General features: G+C 38.3%; 1 protein-coding gene across 1 annotated transcript in view; it reads right to left on the bottom strand.

Annotated features, from left to right (window-relative positions):
• Positions 1-18,160, bottom strand: part of SMYD3 (SET and MYND domain containing 3) — a 414,779-nt gene that overhangs the window by 67,244 nt on the left and 329,375 nt on the right. The window contains exons 6-8 of the mRNA XM_086744446.1: positions 17,842-17,909; positions 15,866-15,968; positions 7,354-7,464 (exon numbers count right to left, since the gene is read on the bottom strand). Coding sequence (XP_086600572.1) covers positions 7,354-7,464; positions 15,866-15,968; positions 17,842-17,909 — 282 coding nt within the window. The remainder of the gene's footprint in view (positions 1-7,353; positions 7,465-15,865; positions 15,969-17,841; positions 17,910-18,160) is intronic.

The raw sequence follows: 18,160 nt of genomic DNA, 5'->3' as shown, positions 1-18,160 counted from the left end.
TTGCCTTGAGTTTTAGTGTCATTTTTTTGCGAGAAAAGAGGAGAGGAGAGGGAAAGGAGAGGGAGAGGAGAGGGAGAGGAGAGGGAGAGGAGCGGGAGAGGAGAAGGAAGAGAGGTGCGGGAAGAGGAGAGGGAGAGGAGAAGGAAGAGAGGTGCGGGAAGAGGAGAGGGAGAGGGAGAGGGAGAGGGAGAGGGAGAGGGAGAGGGAGAGGGAGAGGGAGAGGGAGAGGGAGAGGGAGAGGGAGAGGGAGAGGGAGAGGGAGAGGGAAAGGAGAGGAGCCGAGCCGAGCCGAGCTGAGCCGAGCCAAGCCGAGCCAAGCCAAGCCCTCTGTCCTTGGCTGTTTGGAAATATATCCCAAGAGGGCAAGGATCCCCTGAAAGGGAACACAAGAGTGTTAGACTGACTTGGATTTCAGGAACTCATCCAGAGTTTATGTCATTACCTAATGTCTCGCCAGAAGGAAGGAACTGTTAATCAGCCAACCACCTATGGAAAGAACCAGCATTGTGTCCCAGTAGGCTGCTAATTACTCCCACAGGCTTTTGTAGGCACTGGTTATACTAGCGTTGGGCTGAAAGGGTAGGTGGGTGAAATATGACGGAGCACTGGCTTAACTTCCTTCTGCAGTTTGCTTCAAAGGCGGTTCTAGTGGCAAAACAACAAAAAGATAAGGAATTTCTAAACAATTTCTAAAATAAACTATTGCAACCTTTATTTTTGGATAGGAAATGGATTAAACTAGCATTTTGTTGGAAAAAAAAGTCTTGATTTTTTTTTTTAACATTCCCTTAGTACTTAGCCACTATCTTAGAACCATGACTAGCGACACAGGTGCTCCTACTTTATTCTTTGCTTCGATCAAGTGGTTTTATGTTCAGTTAGCTGTATGAACAGACTTGTTTTCAACAATCCCATTTAATCCTTCCTTCCCAGGCTTCATCTTTTGAATTAATTTGGAGATTTCATCTTTCATATTGTACATGGAAAACTTAGTGAGAATGTAAATACCTGAAAATAAATAAATATTGGGGAAACTAGGACACAAACTTCTGGAACTTGACAATTCAGCAATTTTAAAAGGCAGTTCTTAACATAGAATTTTGTATTTCCTGTGCTCTAAATATATGCTCCCCAAGGGAGGAGTGATATTTTTGTACCAACACCAGTAGCAGCAATCTTACATTAAGCCTTTACACGCTAATTCAATAAACCAGTCAATAATCAATAATATATTTTTCATATAAAACACATCTGTGATTTAAGCACATGTTCTTCCATGGGATTGCTGACACCAAACATGAAGATCAAAGTGTGCGAATTCTATCCTTAGCCATATTCAAGAATCTCTCAGAAACCTCAGTGAGGCAAATCAACCACAAACAAATGCTCTAGTGACAAATTTGATCAACATATATAGAGGACTGTTTACGTTTGATGAAATTCCTAAAATACAGTTGTGTTGTTCCTAAGACAGGAAAAGAATGTCAAAACTTCTGGTAGGTTCAGGAACTTACTCAGTGTTCTTTTATAAGAGAACTGGTGGATGTATGCAAGTCCAATACCAGCTAAAGGATTGCAGGTGACATTTTTCCATAGAATCATAGAATGGTTAGGGTTGGAAGGGACCTTCAAAGGTCATCTAGTGCAACCCCCCTGCAAGGAGCAGGGACATGCCCGACTAGATCAGGTTGCTCAGAGCCTCATCCAACCTGGCCTTGAACGTTTCCAGGGATGGGGCATCAACCATCTCTCTGAGCAACCTGTTCCAGTGTTCTACAACTCTCATTGTAAAATTTTTTTTCCTAATATCTAATCTAAATCTACCTCCCTCTCATCTACCTCATTTTTTTATTTTTATGTAGATGGCTTGACTACTGTTCAGGTGACGTAATTTTGAGAGTCCTTGAGTTGGAAACTAGACCTGTGATGTTCCCTACCAAAACTCAGGATACAATATAAGTAAGTACAAAGCAAAGCAATAAACTGATTAAAGGAATAACTAACTTACTGGCATTATGTTATTATTAGCTTTGGCAACTATCAAATACTGGCCAAATATAAAAATGATTCAGATTCAAACCCATTGCTTTTGACCTTGTAATAAATAAAAGCCTTCCAAAAACCAAGCTAGACTAAAATATTAAATCCTGGCTCCAAAGGAGAAAGATGATTCATAACAAAGTGATTCTATAAGCACAAATCTCCCTGAAATCCTTGGCTGAAAATGTAGAACATGAACAATACTCTGGCTCATGACTGTGGAAAAAACTGTTCTCCATTTAAAATGTTTGTCATCAATGTAATCCCATCTTTAATTATAATTAATATAAGGGGGTTTTATGTGCTGGAATGGTAATACATTGCCAAGAGTTCAGCTTTCAGGAAGGCACACATTTCCGAATTACAGTGGAGAATGATCTTAAAATGGAGCAAATAATAATATATAAAGCTGTCAGAGATACAATGAACTGAAGACAGTAGCGTAACTTAAAGTACTGACAGCCAAGAAATATTCTAAGAGTGACTTTTAGAAAGACAACTTTTTTTCTCTCTTTAGTTACTGATTTTTTTTTTCAACTTCAGACAAAATCAGTTAAAAATATTGCTTAGATTTGTAGCCAGTGCCATTTAATTTGGCAGTAACTGTACTGCCAAAAGGTTCACCTTAATCTTACCTTAACAACACTGATGTGTTAGCACTTATTACTCTTCCCTTGTCAAATCAGCAGCCAGGCTGCTCGACCAGTTGCTAAAAGAGACTGGCCAGCATTATCATATGACCTCTTAGATCAAAATGCCGCTGACATTGACACCTAGGCACCAAAAATGGTTTGAGATCCACAGGCCCAGCTAGTTGCCACTGTTTGCCTCCATATTTTCTCATCCTTGCTGACAGCTATTCACCTGGATTATTCCATAGCTGTGTTCACCATTGGAGAAGCAAACAAAAAGCTACTACTGTACAGCAAGCAGAGATTCCCATTGAAGTTCTTTCACCAGCAGCGAGCAGTGAGGAACATTTGCTCCCATGATATGCAAAGGAATTGTGACTGCACAGCCATGGACTTCTGCATTTGGTCTAGGGCTGTGTCTGCTCACACTGAGAGTGCCAGTGTGCATCTGATCAGTTGAACTTGATTGTTCAACTTCAACAGCGTTTCTGTGTTTGGGCTGCAATCTGTTTCAGTATAGTTGAAAATCCAGCCTTTGCCATATTAGTGTCTCAGATCTAGACAATTGTGCAAGTGAACTGTGTATACTTAGGCAGCGGCTAGAGAAGATTCGTACACTGTATGAAGTTGCCATATCTAACTAAAAAGACCAAGTGATCATGAATTTTGAAGTCACTGGTTGTGCCAGAGTGAGTTTTGCTGTTTTATATAGCTGTGACAAGAAATATTACAGTAAATGATAAATAAAGACTATTTCTTCATAGATAAGTTGCCCCTTAAATTATAGTTCATCAGAGACCTGAAACATTAGAAAAAGCCCATACAGAATCATGTAACCTAGAATGGCAAAAGAGCACTGGGACACACTTACTCTTGTTTGTATGCATAGTTAAACTGCAACTGTAGTATGACGTAACCACTATCCGAGTTTCATCAATTTTAGCACAAATAATGACAAAGAAGCAGTGGCTGTGAGATATATTTGTCTACAGCAAATGCTTGAAGTGATCTGCATAAACACCTTTTACTGACCATCTGGATGGTCACAGTTGCAACGTACACAGTTGCAACTGTACTCTGCTATCCATGTCAGCTAGCACAGAAACGTAATCATGTGATTCTTGATTTTGCACTTATACTTCATGGAGCAGCACAACTTATTTCACCCAACTTTATGTCTAAAATGTGGGTATTTACTTGAAGGAATTCCTTTAACCTCTTATATCCATTCCAGTTTTCATAGATTTCTACTGCAAGATAGTATGAATGAGCTGCTTGTCTTTTCTTTGGGTATTGAGGGAGGCTAAGAACTGGCTTAGATTAGACACCTAACTAAAGTTAGGAGAAATTAGAAGCATTTTGTATGTAGGCTAAATCTGTTATTTGCTCATCTAGATGTCTCTGAGATTAAATATGACTTTTTTTTTCTTTTTTTTTTTTTTAATTACTGCACTAAGGTACCACATGGCAACAGTAACTGCATAAAGCACACAACTAAACCTCAAATGATTCCACTTCAAGGAATTCGCATTAAAACAAACCTAGTACTTAAAGCTAAAAGACCTTAGAAAATGGAGCATTTTTCTTTATTATCCTTTGGAAATCAGAATATTCAGAACTACAAATTGGCATCTTCATGCCGCATTTGGGGCAACTGAGCAAAACAGAGCTTCACAGAACATTCACAAAAACAGTCCCAGATTTAGACAAACTGGTCTGTCAAAAATCTGTTCAGATCCAGTTGAAATGGTAGCTTCTCACTAATTATGAAAAATAAGGGCAAGGTCTTAGAAAACACAAAAGTTGGTTTTGAATAAAATGAATTACCCAAGGTCACTTACAAAGTCAGTAACTGATTTGAGAACAGAAACTTGATACCATCTTCCTTCTATACTTGAGCACATAAGACTAAATGAACAAGCCTTTAGACAATACAGCAGGAGACACAAATTTCATTGGTAAGAAATTTGCAAAGTATTTTAATAAATATGAATAAATAAGCATACATGTAGCTAAGTACTAACACATAAAAGGTTTATATGCCCTTCATATTATATATACTTCCCATAGGATTCCAAGGATCACTTTTAAAACATTACAAAAGATGTAGAGTAAAAGCTACAATGGAAATTACTTGACTTAGAGTTTTATTGTAAATTGATGTGTGTGTCTCAGGAGTGATTCCTCTGTTTTCAGTGGTCCCTAATATGTGCTCAGCAACTGGCAGGTGCACTCAGCAAGACTGGAACTTGAGAGTAACGAGAAGCTACAATCTCTATAGATATTTGTTAGAAAAGGGATTCTAGGTTTTTTTTTATGAGGTGACTACAACTGAAAAAATTCCCCAACACTCAGGAACTTACTTGAAGGCATAAAGCATTTTGTAGCCAAACTGGAATTTGTGGTTTTACCTATAACAAAGATTTGTGAGATGGACTGCTGTTGACTAAGCTGTCACATTTGCAAAACAATGTTGTAATGTGGGAATTTACTGTTAGGTGATTATATGTACTGAATCACAACGTTGAATCTGCTGCCATTGATGACCCAAAGTTGCAGCCATTGCCTATTCTGTTGACAAAGGCTTTGCCTTTTAAAAATTTTCCAAGATGTCTCAGAAATTTGTCTCAATATCAGGGGTATTTCAGCAGAGATATTATTGAATAATTTTGCCAATTGATTACCTTTAAGCATCTAAATCCAGCCATTATGTAATTTTAAAAACCCCACAATTTCCGAAAATATTATCTCCCACTGTAGCCACAGTGTTACATGCCTCTCAGTTTACCAACAATGACTGAGATCAATGGAAGGAGAAAAAAAAAAAGTTAAAAAAAAATATATGTTTCCCACTTAGTCATGTAAGCAGTTGTATTTACATAATCTCTGTCACAGATAAATGAAATGCAGTACTATGAGAACTGTTGCAGATTATATCTAATCATCCTAGACTGAAGCTGAGGATAAAGATGTCGTCCTCACAGACATCAACAGGTTCTGTTGATTTGACATGAGGTTCCTAGCCCTTCACAGAGCTCTTTACATGGTAACAATGAGAAAACTACAGAATTTCAGAATGCAGTCACAAAGAGCTTTCCAAACATTTTGCAATATCATCCCCACAGGGAATTTTGCCAATGGGCAAAAAAATCTATAGAAGATGAACTCAAACCACAGCTAAATATTTCAAAGAGAAAAAAACCTCATTAATTAATTTTAACCTACGAACAAGACTATTATTTTCATCAATATATGTGCATATAATTTCACTACAATGTTTTCTGATGTTGTATGTTGACTCTTAACAGTGAGGTGTACTCCAGCCTGTGGCTCTTGTTTCTTAAAACATTCCACATGCTGAATGGTCTTTACACCACTTGTCTATCCTTTCACAAACTGCTAAGTGATCGTTAAAGACTCTTTAGCCTGCTTATTTTTCTTAATCACTGCATCTGCCATTCCCCAAAAGGAATCTAAAATTTCATGGCACTTGAGTGAGCATCTTTAAAAGAAAGACAAAAAGAGGCGTTCACTTCCCTTCACTCCCTGCAAGTAGCACTGCAGCAATCTTTATCAGGCACAGAATGCCAACAACTTTTGCACATGGACAGGAATTAGCATTATGTCATAAGCCTGAAAATTTTCTGCATTCTCTTTTCCAGTTGCTTACTGATGAATCACAGGATACATTATGGGTGTACTTTGGCTTGAACAAAACTACACACACAGTCCCCTGTCCTACCCAACCCAGAGTTTAAACTTTGTTTGGGTTATTTTTTTTCTGTACATCAATTATTTCATGAATCATATCATGCTCCTTGGAATCACATTTTCATCAATATCTTTCTTAGCATTTCTAGTCTACTGGGAACACAATTAGCTATGGCATGTCACTCTCTCAAAACAAGAACTGTACATAGAACGAGACAGAAGAAGTGCACAACTTCTACAAAGCCAACTCCATTTTGCATATTCCATTTGATCTCTCATCAGGCTTGAAGCCAAAATTATTCTGGCCAGGCTGTACAAATATGAAGCAATCCAGAATATAATAAACCAGGCTAGGCCGAAATTTAGTAAAAGGTTATCTACTACAACTACTGACCTGCTACTCTAAGAATTTGTGAGAGAGTGCATAAAAGCTATAGTCATCCAAGGAGGTCCATCACTCACTCTAACAACTGCTGAATATGTCTAGTAGTTCATGAAAATTATTGATGCAGGTGTTTGTCAGAATTAATTTAACATTATTTTGAGGATAAGCACAGCCTTCCTTTAGCATCAGACAAGTGGCTTCAGTCAGAATCTCAAGATTATTCATTTGAATAGAAAAAAAAATCCTTTCCTTTCAGCTTAAAGTCAGGTAAACGCTCATGTTCAGAGGTCCTTAAATCTCAAAATGATGAACCACATCTTGTAACTGAAAGTGGTTCCTAGCTTTATGAACAATGTGTGTTTTAGCAAGAAATTCTTCTTATGTTGTCAACATTTCCGGCTTTTTTTTCCTTCACAGTTGTCTTGCATAGCAACATAAACAACACCAAGAGTAGAGGTCATTTTCTTCTCTATTCTGGCCATTCAATTAGTAGCAAAAGATAAGTATTACATAAAGGAAGGGAAGCTGCTGACAGGCCTTGGAAAATTCTGTTTCATTGGCAAGGAATTTCTTCACTCAACCTACCTTTTCTTGATTCTGGCAGAGAAGACAGTCACACTCAAAGCAATACTGGCGCATTAGTTGCTCTTGGCGTTCGTTGGTGGGCATCAGTGATTCAATATAGCTGATTGTGAGCTGGGTGGAGTACACACAAAACTAGAGTTGGTATATTTTACAAAAAATCTGTATTTAGTGTATGCATAGCTAAGGTAACATTTTTGGATACAATATTTTTCCAGCATAAAATAAATATTTATCTTAACAGATAATTTCCTAGAAGAAATTGACAACTTTTACAACGGGTGAAAAATAAAAGGCCAAAAATTATTTCCATAAAGGAACATGTTTTCACATTTCCAGATCAATATTGTTTGAAATTATTAACCCTCAAAAAATTATCACTATTTCAACTTTTCATCTTAAAATGTAAGAAAAAGAAAAAAAAAGAGAGAGGAGAGAGAGAGGAGAGAGAGAGAGGAGAGACTGAAACAAGATACAAATGCGAGAAAAAAAAGAAGCTCAGTATCTGAATCCCCTGTGCATGAAATCTTATTTTCTGTTTAGCTGCAGAGCTTAAGTGTGTGTTTAGCATTGGTGTTATACAACATCCAGCCATATAAAAAAAATTTTGTCTCAGGGAAGCCCCTACTTTCTTGCAAATATATATTTGAGTCTGAGGAAAGTTCCTTTTATGTTACAGCCATCTTCAATATGTCTGTGATGTTTCCTTTGTGACCAAGGAAGTACAAAAGCATTGCAAAGTTGTTGAAACTATTGACAAGAAAAAATATTAAAATGGTAAAAGAAAATGCCTACATTTGTGCCATTTTCAACTCCTCATATGCTGTACAGAGTGAATTCCCATGAACTAGAGAAGTCTGTAGTTTGTTCACTTTGGCGCCTGCCAGAAGGAATTTTACAGAGCTAACCATTTCTAGCGTTCTTCAAATGTTTAAAGTGCATGGGCACAAACTAATGATAAGGGAAAGACTATAAGAAAATAATAGCCCAGCTCAGACCAGCATTCAGTCGCACGCTATTGAGAGATTACACTATACGCCCAACACACTTTGAAACACTCCAGAGAGGTCAGAGCTAAAGAAAAAAAATCACATCACATTATTTCATCCTGAGCCTAGACACTTCAACTAATTGGGACAATTTTCACATGGTTCTCAGTTAAATCATGAGAGTCCACTCAAAGAAATTACAGGAAAACTTGACCAGTTTGTAGTAATGACTATGAAATCCATTGTTAGAACGTGCATTTTCCAAATTAGGGAGCATTCTAATTAAATGAGCGATTAACCAGCAACTAAAACAATGCCTGTATTTTTTTCATTTATTATTAGAGTGTAATTTGATTACATATTGAAGGAGGACTGTATTAAAAGAAGATTACTGAGACGGCAAAGTCAAGCATTTAAAATTATCCTAAGCAGAAAGCCTGCGGAAAAAAAGAATAAATACAGTCTCATAATTGAAGATTAATAGTATAATTAATGAAAGTGACAAATTACAGTTCCATAGATAAACAAAAGTTAGAAAGTGTGAGAACCTTCTCGGGTTTTGCATTCTATATAATGTTGTTCTGTCCCAGCTTGTGCGTGTCTGAGCCAAGAGAGGATTAGTTTCACCTCTGCTGGTTTACAGAAGAGCAGTCTGTACTAATCACTTACACAGGAGCTGTGGGCTTCCCTCTGAGCTTTCTGTGGTGAATGGATGGAAGTTGTTTTGCTTATTTCTTTCCCACTCTTTTCTCCCAAGCTTGCTCTCTTCTACCCCGTTCTCTCCAATCTGTCTCTCTTCTCATTCTCTGTCTTCTCTGTCCCTGGACAGGAGTATCATTTCCAGTCTTATTCTCCACATGTAGTTCTCTAAACCTGGTTTCCAGCCCTCAGTTCTAGCTCCTTACATAGCCATTCTTGGTACAATGGGCCAGTTTCATCATCCTGCCAGTTCCAGATCTGCCCTTCTGCCTCCCCTGCACGCATTTTACACCTTTTCCCCATCTTTGATCACCAGCACTGTTACTCTCACAAATTAACAGTCTTTGTTGCCTTACTCTGGTTTCTCAGTCATCTTCAGTGCCTCCACCAACTTAGCCCTCACTTCTTTCCCCAGCTGGTCTGCATCTTCCCTATTGTGGTAAGAAAGATCTGTCTCCCTTCCTTCTGACAAAGCAGTTTCCAGTCAAGCTGTAGTCCCAACCTCATCCTTCAGCCATTCCATGCCCAATTTCCCTCTCCCATCACAAGCCTCTTATCTTCATGTCTCCTGGCAACTTGCAAGTGTTTTCTGTCAAAATCCTTCTGCACACTGGCTTGTTCCATGTCTCTTATCCTCTGCATAAACATCACTGGTTCTGACCCATGTCCAACTGGGCTTTAGGTTCAGGTGGCATCCAGCAGTAAAAGGGATTTAATCAAGTTGAGACAGAGTGCAAGACAGTAGGAAACTTCTGGGGAAAGTAATTCATGTGAGATCAGTCTATTCTTTGACAAGATACGTAAAACAATGATTTAAACCCTATCATTACTGTTGAACCCATCATTAGGCACGGTTCAGTTCTAATACAGCTAAATAAACCTATAGTCAATATCGGATGTGCTTTATCTATCTTCAGCCTAGAGGCTTAGAATCATAGAATCATAGAATGGTTAGGGTTGGAAGGGACCTTCAAAGGTCATCTAGTCCAAACCCCCTGCAAGGAGCAGAAACATCTCCAACCAGACCAGGTTGCTCAGAGCCCCGTCCAGCCTGGCCTTGAATGTTTCCAGGGATGGGGCTTCCACCACCTTTCTGGGCAACCCGTTCCAGTGTTCTACCACCCTCACTGTAAAAATTTTTTTCCTAACGTCCAATCTAAATCTACCTCCCTCTATCTTAAAACCATTACCCCTTGTCCTATCACAACAGGCCCTACTAAACAGCCTCTCCCCGTCTTTCTTGTAGGTCCCCTTGAGGTACTGGAAGACCACTGTAAGGTCTCCCCGGAGCCTCCTCTTCTCCAGGCTGAACAGCCCCAACTCTCTCAGCCTGTCCTCATACAAGAGGTGCTCCAGCCCTCTGATCATCTTCATGGCCCTCCTCTGGACCCTCTCCAACTGGTCCATGTCCTTCTTATGTTGGGGGCTCCAGAACTGGACACAGCACTCCAGGTGGGGTCTCACCGGGGCAGAGTAGAGGGGGAGAATCACCTCCCTCGACCTGCTGGCCATGCTTCTCTTGATGCAGCCCAGGATGCGGTTGGCTTTCTGGGCCACAAGGGCTCATTGCCTGCTCAAGTTGAGCTTCTCGTCCATCATCCCTTTCTTTTCATTTTTGGCTTTTGTTTCTGGTTTTGTTTTGTTTGTTTGTTTGTTTGGTTGGTTGGTTGGGTTTTTTCTGCATTAATGTTGCAGAAACCTTGGAAATAGGAACAAGTTTGAAACCAGTAATTTCTTTTTCAGAGGTTACCAAACAGTTGAGGATATGAACAGTCATGTAACAACCCGCTCTGAATTTGAGCATATGACTGGGCAGAAGGAGGAGGACAAGAAGCTTTGTCACATTGATACCTCCTTTTAGTGTTTTAACACTTAGAGTTTCTCTTGCTGTCAGAGGTCCAAGTCCAAATTCCCAGTCCTGCCACCAGAAATTCGTAAGTGAAAAAATGCTTGTAGCTGGCAGACTGAGTGGGAAAATGTAATTAGAATATTTAGAAACATGACCAACCTAATGGTGACTAAGTCACACTAATCATTTAATCATTTAAACATAAAAATTCTGTATTTGTCTCTCTCCTACACTTGTTTTAATTTTGGATACCTTCATTAGATTCAAGGCTCATTTAACTTACGCATATTTAGGAAATACACCCATTTATCAAATGTTGTCTTAATGGTATTTGCATGTGGGATGTATGGTATTAATTAAAACATTATTTCAGCTGACCAAAGCTTGCTTCTTTATTGCATCGCCTATAAAGAATGCAGTAAATCTTTTCCATGAACTGAAGAATATATATTAAATAACATTTATGAAGGCAGGAATTATTTAACAGCCGTGAGACTTAGTGACCCTCAAGACTTACTCCTTAGAAATGCAGCACTGTCTGAGCACTGCTTCTCACTCTGACACAAATTCTTTAACCATGGGTATGGTAGTTAGTTTCTCACGTTCCCCATCTGCCAAATGAGGTGGACACAGTTTTCCAGTACTGCCATGCTCCAGTGAACTTAATTTATGTTTGGGTTTTTTTTTTTTTTTTGTAACAAGCTATAAGCTACAAAATTTCTAGACAGAAGACTCTGTAGAAATTTAAAGTAAACTATTTTAATGCAAACAACATGGTAAAAAAGTGAGTCCTCTTGGTTTTGCAATCATGGGTCTCAGGGTCTTAGGGATTCTCTGATTATATAAGTGGTTAACAGTCTGTGCTCTTTCTGTTTTGGTATATATGATCAAAATGCCTTCTAACTCAAGGAAAAAAATTTGGTTTTTAAAAATGTAGTGTGACAAAGTGCAATGTGTTAAACACACACAGATATAAAACTTTTCACATAGAATTATAAAACAGAAATGTTACATATCTTGGTTGAAATCTATCAGGAAGATTGATTTCATTGCTGGTCATCTGAAATGATGGTTTGTATTTAGCATTAATTTAAAGAATCAGTTGCTCTGTAAGAACAAACTTAGTCAGTTTGTTACGTGACTTTCTGCAGAAATACAAATTTGCTCTAACTGAACTCTGAAGCTCATGAGAAGCCATACACCCATTTTGGAGCAGAACTGAACCTCAGGTCCTGTCTTTCAGCAGAACTAATTAATTTGAGCTACGCACTAAACTAACCATAGCTATATAACTTCTGATTGGAGAAAATGCAAAACAAGCTCACATCTGCCTGCAAAACATCAGGTAGACACAGTAATTAACAAAAAGTCAATTGAAATTACAGCATGCATCTTGATGCTGTTTAAAGTGGTTACTTAAGGGTGGGGAAAATGATGACGACCTTTTCGGAGCAGGCTGCTTGTCTTTTTGAGAAAGTAAATTAGCTAATAGGCTACCTTATCACTGAGGGAGCCCTGGTGATCTCTAGGTGAATAATTTTTGCTTTCTTATTATTCTTCCCCATATCTCACCCTCCTTTGCAATACTTAAATTTCATTTTTGCAAAGAAAAAAAGTGCAAAAAAAAAGGAAATCTTTGTGTACTGTCAAAGTAACACCACCTAAAGTTACAAAAGCTGTGATAGCACAACTAACATTATCTTGAGGAGTAAAAATTAGTTTAATTAGTTTTGAGCTGCCGGAAGCAAGTTTCAGAAAGTCCTGTAGTCTTAAGTAGGGATATATAGAATAAAAACCCCACCAAAAAAATGTTATTTCTCTCTTCCAGCTGTTAGATTCAATTATGCTCAAAAATGTGGAGCAGAGAAGGTCTACAGAGTGTTAGGAGACCCTTTGTAGCCACCTCAACTCTCAGTCTCTGCATGGAGATCAATAGTTGCTCCCAAGCCTTGTCTTCCTTTCACTTCTTTTGTCCTCTTCTCTGCTCCCTGTTTCATTGCCTTTATGTCAGTTGCAGGACAGAAAACACTTAAATTTATTGGTGATCATTATCAGCTTGTCAAGCTTTAAAATTTGCGGTATTACTATAGACCCGTATCACTCTAAAGCATCGTTAGGGAATAAATGTTATTCCTGAATAAATCTGCATCACACTGCAGCAGCTAAACGCAATGTAATAATGTTTCCTCTTGTTTACAACCAAAATCAGGTCTACTACTGCCTCCCTCTAAAATTGTGAGTTGACCACAATGGCCAGTCACTAGAGCTCCCCTGTGTCTCTGTTTTCCCTGTGATTCTAGGTGGTCAGCTCCTTAATGAGTAAATTGTTGTAGTGTCCTCTGCTAGAAAGGCACTACAAATGTCTAAAATATTTTTACTTCTCACTGGTCTAGTGAACACATCATATTGCAGTGGTTGTTACTTTCCTGGCAAGGGTGTAGAAGCCCTATCAAGTTTGTTCCTGTACAGATAGTAAAGCCATAGTCCTCTTCTACTAATCTGAGTTTGACTTGCTACTTAGCTTCTCATTTCTAATAAATCTCAGTGCTTATTTACCTTCTATTAATTACTATATATGGGATCTCGATCTGTCTAAAACTAGTGTAAGTCTGAACAGGATAAGGAAAGTGTTCTACTGCTTATAATTATTTAAGTTTTTTGTTGCCTCACGACTTGAAATAATGTTCATCTTACCACCTCAGAGCACTTGATTTATTCAGAAAACCCATTCAGATTCCTCCCTAACATGTATTTTCTCTCCCATTAGCTCAGATCATGACCTCAGCAATATAACTAAAAAGTCAGCTCATAACAGGTAATGTAGTTTCATGCACACAGGTGTGTAAATTCAATACATGGCTATAAAGAAAACTGAGCTCAACGTGCTGCAGGTAAGCAGTAAGGCAGTGTGGAAAGAAGTTGTACCAAAGCTACGATGCAGAACACAAAATGAAAAAGCAGTAGCAGTTGTGTAAGAGGAAAAGTAATTGAGTGTTGAAAAAATTAAACTGCTGACTTGTACATACCCTCACAATAATTCTCTTTCCTTCCCTTCCCATAACAGATCTAAACTAATATTCACTTTCTTTCTTTACTTTCTCACTTATGTCCATTTTCTTCCTTAGACACATCCTTATTTAAAGAAGCATGTACCTCAGACTGAGACTTTTATTTCCAGGTAAGTCAAGAGGGCACCTGCTTTAACACAGTGTTTTATATATATGTAAGTGTGTATTTTTATATATATATATATAATATATAAACTTACATATTCCTTAAGGCAAGATTTCCTTTCAGTACCAAAACCAGAAGCAATAGAAGCAACAAAGCAAGCAGAACCTGAGCACTTTGGAAAATTCTGACTTTATTTTACTGCCTCATTGGAGGCAAAGTTTTCTTAAAAAATATAATATAATATAATACAAGGTGGAGTCATTTTAAAGCCTGGATTCACACAACTGCCAAAGTCACTGCAACAAACTGGTCCTAGCTGTCCTGCTTTATAACTTATATTTATTTCCTGATTGCCTTACAAATTACTTGTAACTTAGATCATATCTGTTTCACCATGGAGACTTCTGTGGGTTACAGATCACTAACACTAAGTCTAAAATCTGGATCATAGCTTCACAACCAGAGCACAGTCTGCATGGTGGTCATGCCTGCAAGGGAATTCTTCTTCACTTCTCCCTCCAGAGCCATCCAGGGCCGCCTGAGGGCCTCTCCCACTCTGTAAAAGCTGCTTGTTACAAAGAATTGCTTTATGAAACTTACCTATAAAATTATATCCACGTAAATAAAAAGGTAGCTTCAAAATTTAGAACCCTAATAATTAATCCAAATGCATCCTGGGAAGACATTAAAATCTACTGTATTTTAAAATAAACAATCCATCTTAGCAAACTGGGAAGCCAAGAAGAAAGTTACGGTATATGGATAAAATGGAAGAAAAGTGTCTATAATTTGGCTTGAACAAGAGTAAGAGACTAAAAGATATCTACACTTAATAGTTCCACAAAAGTATATTGTATCAGAAAAGATTTCTCTTGGCAAAAAGGTAAGTATGCAAAAGCATTTCTGTTGGTTCTCCACAATATTTTGCCCCCCCCCAATATTTTACTATTTACTGATTTTGATGACCTACTGTATTCAAGGAAGGATAAATAAAAAAGGAAAACACTTCATAGAGAGGAAAAGAGATACTACTTCTGAATTAGAATACATATGCCCTTGATCTTCGCAGAGTTTGAAGCACAGCACAGGCATGAGCAGTATTTTCATCAGGCCATGATTTTGAAATAGCTAGGACCAATAGCTAGGACTGCATAGGTCATGGGTGCATGTAAAGTTACATATATACACACGTCTTTGCAGGCCTTACTAAGCAAATTCAACCTTGCATTGCTGTGAAAGACATTTACTTTGAAATGCTTACCTAGCCACAAATGAGTATTTTCAAAGTAATACAAACTCTGTCATAAAAACAAAGCTGAGAATATCTTAGATCAAATCAGACATCTCTTGAAAGAGATATTTGAAGTCTTTTCTAGTGAAATGGACAAGAAAACAAACCTTATCTTGCTACTTTTACTGTCACTGGAAGGTTTACTACAACAGTAGGGTTGCAGACTGACAAATGCTTACTCTTGCAATGACTTAGTGAACACCGCATTCCACCCAGAAATATTGTAAGTGTTTCCATCAGGGTAACGACGTTCAAATACAAACAAAATTAAGTGCCTAGAGGAGGAAAGGAGGAACAAGAACTGCTAGCGATTTATGAGAGGTAATGATTATGGGGCCCAGGCAGTGTGAAGAGATGATTCTATTTATCATTTTCCTCCTGATAGCTATGTGCTAGAAAGTGGCATCAATATATCATCAAAATATTAAGCTGGTGGCTCTGTAGTCTGGAATTTATTTAGGGAGATGTCATTGTTGCAGGTGTCTGTGATGGAAGGGAGGACAAGTTAATTACCTCTTCACCAATCTGGATCTCGCGGATGGAGTGAAGTAAAAGCTGGTATCCTTCAAAAACGATCACGCAGTTTGGGTCACAGCTGTGGTTCAGTAAAGACATGCTGTGAGGGGTGGTAGAGGGGGATAAAGAGAGAAAAAGAACTTTACAGAGGAGCCTCCACTGCCATTACCATTTAATCATTTAAAAGCAGCTAACACAATTACATCTGAAGTATCAAGCAATTAAGTTATGAAACAAATAAAAACCCTGCTAAATCAGCTGCTCTTGGTTAGGGGAGGAAAATTAATGCTCAGAAGATTTATATTGATTGCTAATAGGAGCCATGCCTGGATGTCTTCACATGTTTCTGCCTTTCGTGCACTCAGAGCAGGAGGGAGGCAATGGCCTCCCCATGACTTTCTGAGGGGCCTGGCTCAGGGGAGAGGGCAAAACAGGCAAGTGAGGAACAAGACAACCTGGACAGTTCAGAGCAAAAGGTCAGTAGTACCTTGGGACTGTGTTTTATTTCTGCTGCTTCTACTCAGTTTCAGGGCACTAACTGTATCCTAACTGTCAGCAGAACCGAAGCACAAAGGGGCCAGCAATCAACCTGTATTTCATAGTACGTAGAAAATGGAGTATACTATGTTCCAAACCCAAAGTACTGGGTATATAGAATTGAAAGAAGAGATACCGCCGTTGCCTCCATTTTACGCATGTTTTGGTTCAGCCTCTGTTCTGGTGCCATGTGACAACTGAAGAAGCATGGCTCATTGGGCAGCTGCAGCTACTCCCAAGACACACCAAGGTGGTGGTGCTCCTGATATAGACATGCCCTTCCCTCTTTTTTTAAGGAGACTGTTAAGAACAACATCAACAACATCCGCTATAAACTTTTGAGTCCCATGTTTTATTAACTGAGAAACAACCGACTTTGCCAGGCCAACATCCGTTCTATAGCAGATGCAGACTGATGGTTCTTCTCCTATGGAATGACCCGTTGAAAGGACAATTCTGCTATCATCAAGCTGGAAGAATAATTTTTGTCTTATCCAGCTCCTGGCTGCCTTTATTTGCTTTCCTTGTCTGCCTGATTCAGCAACTCAAAATCCCAACTGTTGTTGGCAAAATAGAGAACGTTGCCGAAGGTCAGAGCCCTGCACCAAAGGATTTGTTTCTGTTCCACTATGAAATCAAATGACTATTCTGTACTTTTCATAACACTTGATTCCCATGTCTTCCTAACTGCCTTTCCCTTATCTTTACCACAAAGCAAGCCTCGAGATATTAAGTGTCTTTAATCAAATCTTACATGTGTGATGTTAGTAGAAAAATAACAAAGAGTGGCAGGCCCACTGAGGTATTGACAACATAGTTCAACCATGCATTAACAAAAAAATTGAGATGCTAAAATATAATTTTAAACTATACATACTAATTTTCCACATTAATAATTACAGGTAACTAATCCTATGAAGGGAAAAACCTTCCCTGGTATGTACTTCTTACCTAATAGAAATTATTCAAAACATTAACATTCATCTCTCAAGAGGCTTATCTTTTCACCTTACTGGTTTCTTAGTTGTGGTAATTTACTAATAAATGTGTTCAATCTTTTTCTTTCAATTGCCAGTTCACAAGGCTCTTGGCTGCAAAATATCTTTATTCTAAAGCAATGCTGAGCACGTTTCCTTTTACTAGTCTGAGTGACACCTTTCTGAGGTCAGCATTTATTCCTACTTAGAAAAGACTACCACCTCCATAACAATAAAATATAAAGATATATCCTATTTAAACTTTCAAAACTCTATAATCAGGACTATTAAGAATCTTTTCAATTAGATAATATTTTTTATTCTCTTTTAATTTATTTGCATTTCCCAGTTTCTTGTTTGGACATGTTACCTGCTGCTTTGATAGCCCTTACAGCTACCTAGGAAAAAAGGAAAAAAACTAACAGATTTTTCCTGTGAATGAAACAGTGTCCACAGTACCTGGGATACAGGCCAACACCAACATCCTGCATCTCTCCATTACTGATGGTGAAACAGTTACAGGTCACCTGTAAAAACAAGGGAAAAAAAATCCAGGATTACCAGAATCATTTGGAAAACCCAAACTCAAGTGAAAAAAACTTTCAAAATAAAATGAAGGGGCAATTGGTAATTGGGTGGGAAACATTCAAGCCCAACACTGGTGTTCTTTCATTTTAGAGCAATCACATCTGGGACACACTCTCCTGTAAAACTGCAGTCAATTAAAAGCAGAAATATTAGTATCCTGCAAAAAATGTGGGGTTAAACACATGCAGAG

Source organism: Chlamydotis macqueenii, chromosome 3, assembly GCF_036417535.1.
Source record: "Chlamydotis macqueenii isolate bChlMac1 chromosome 3, bChlMac1.mat, whole genome shotgun sequence".
NCBI classification, from domain to species: Eukaryota; Metazoa; Chordata; class Aves; order Otidiformes; family Otididae; genus Chlamydotis; species Chlamydotis macqueenii.
Note: the sequence above shows the minus strand (reverse complement) of the source record. Positions and strands in the feature narration are given on the sequence as shown.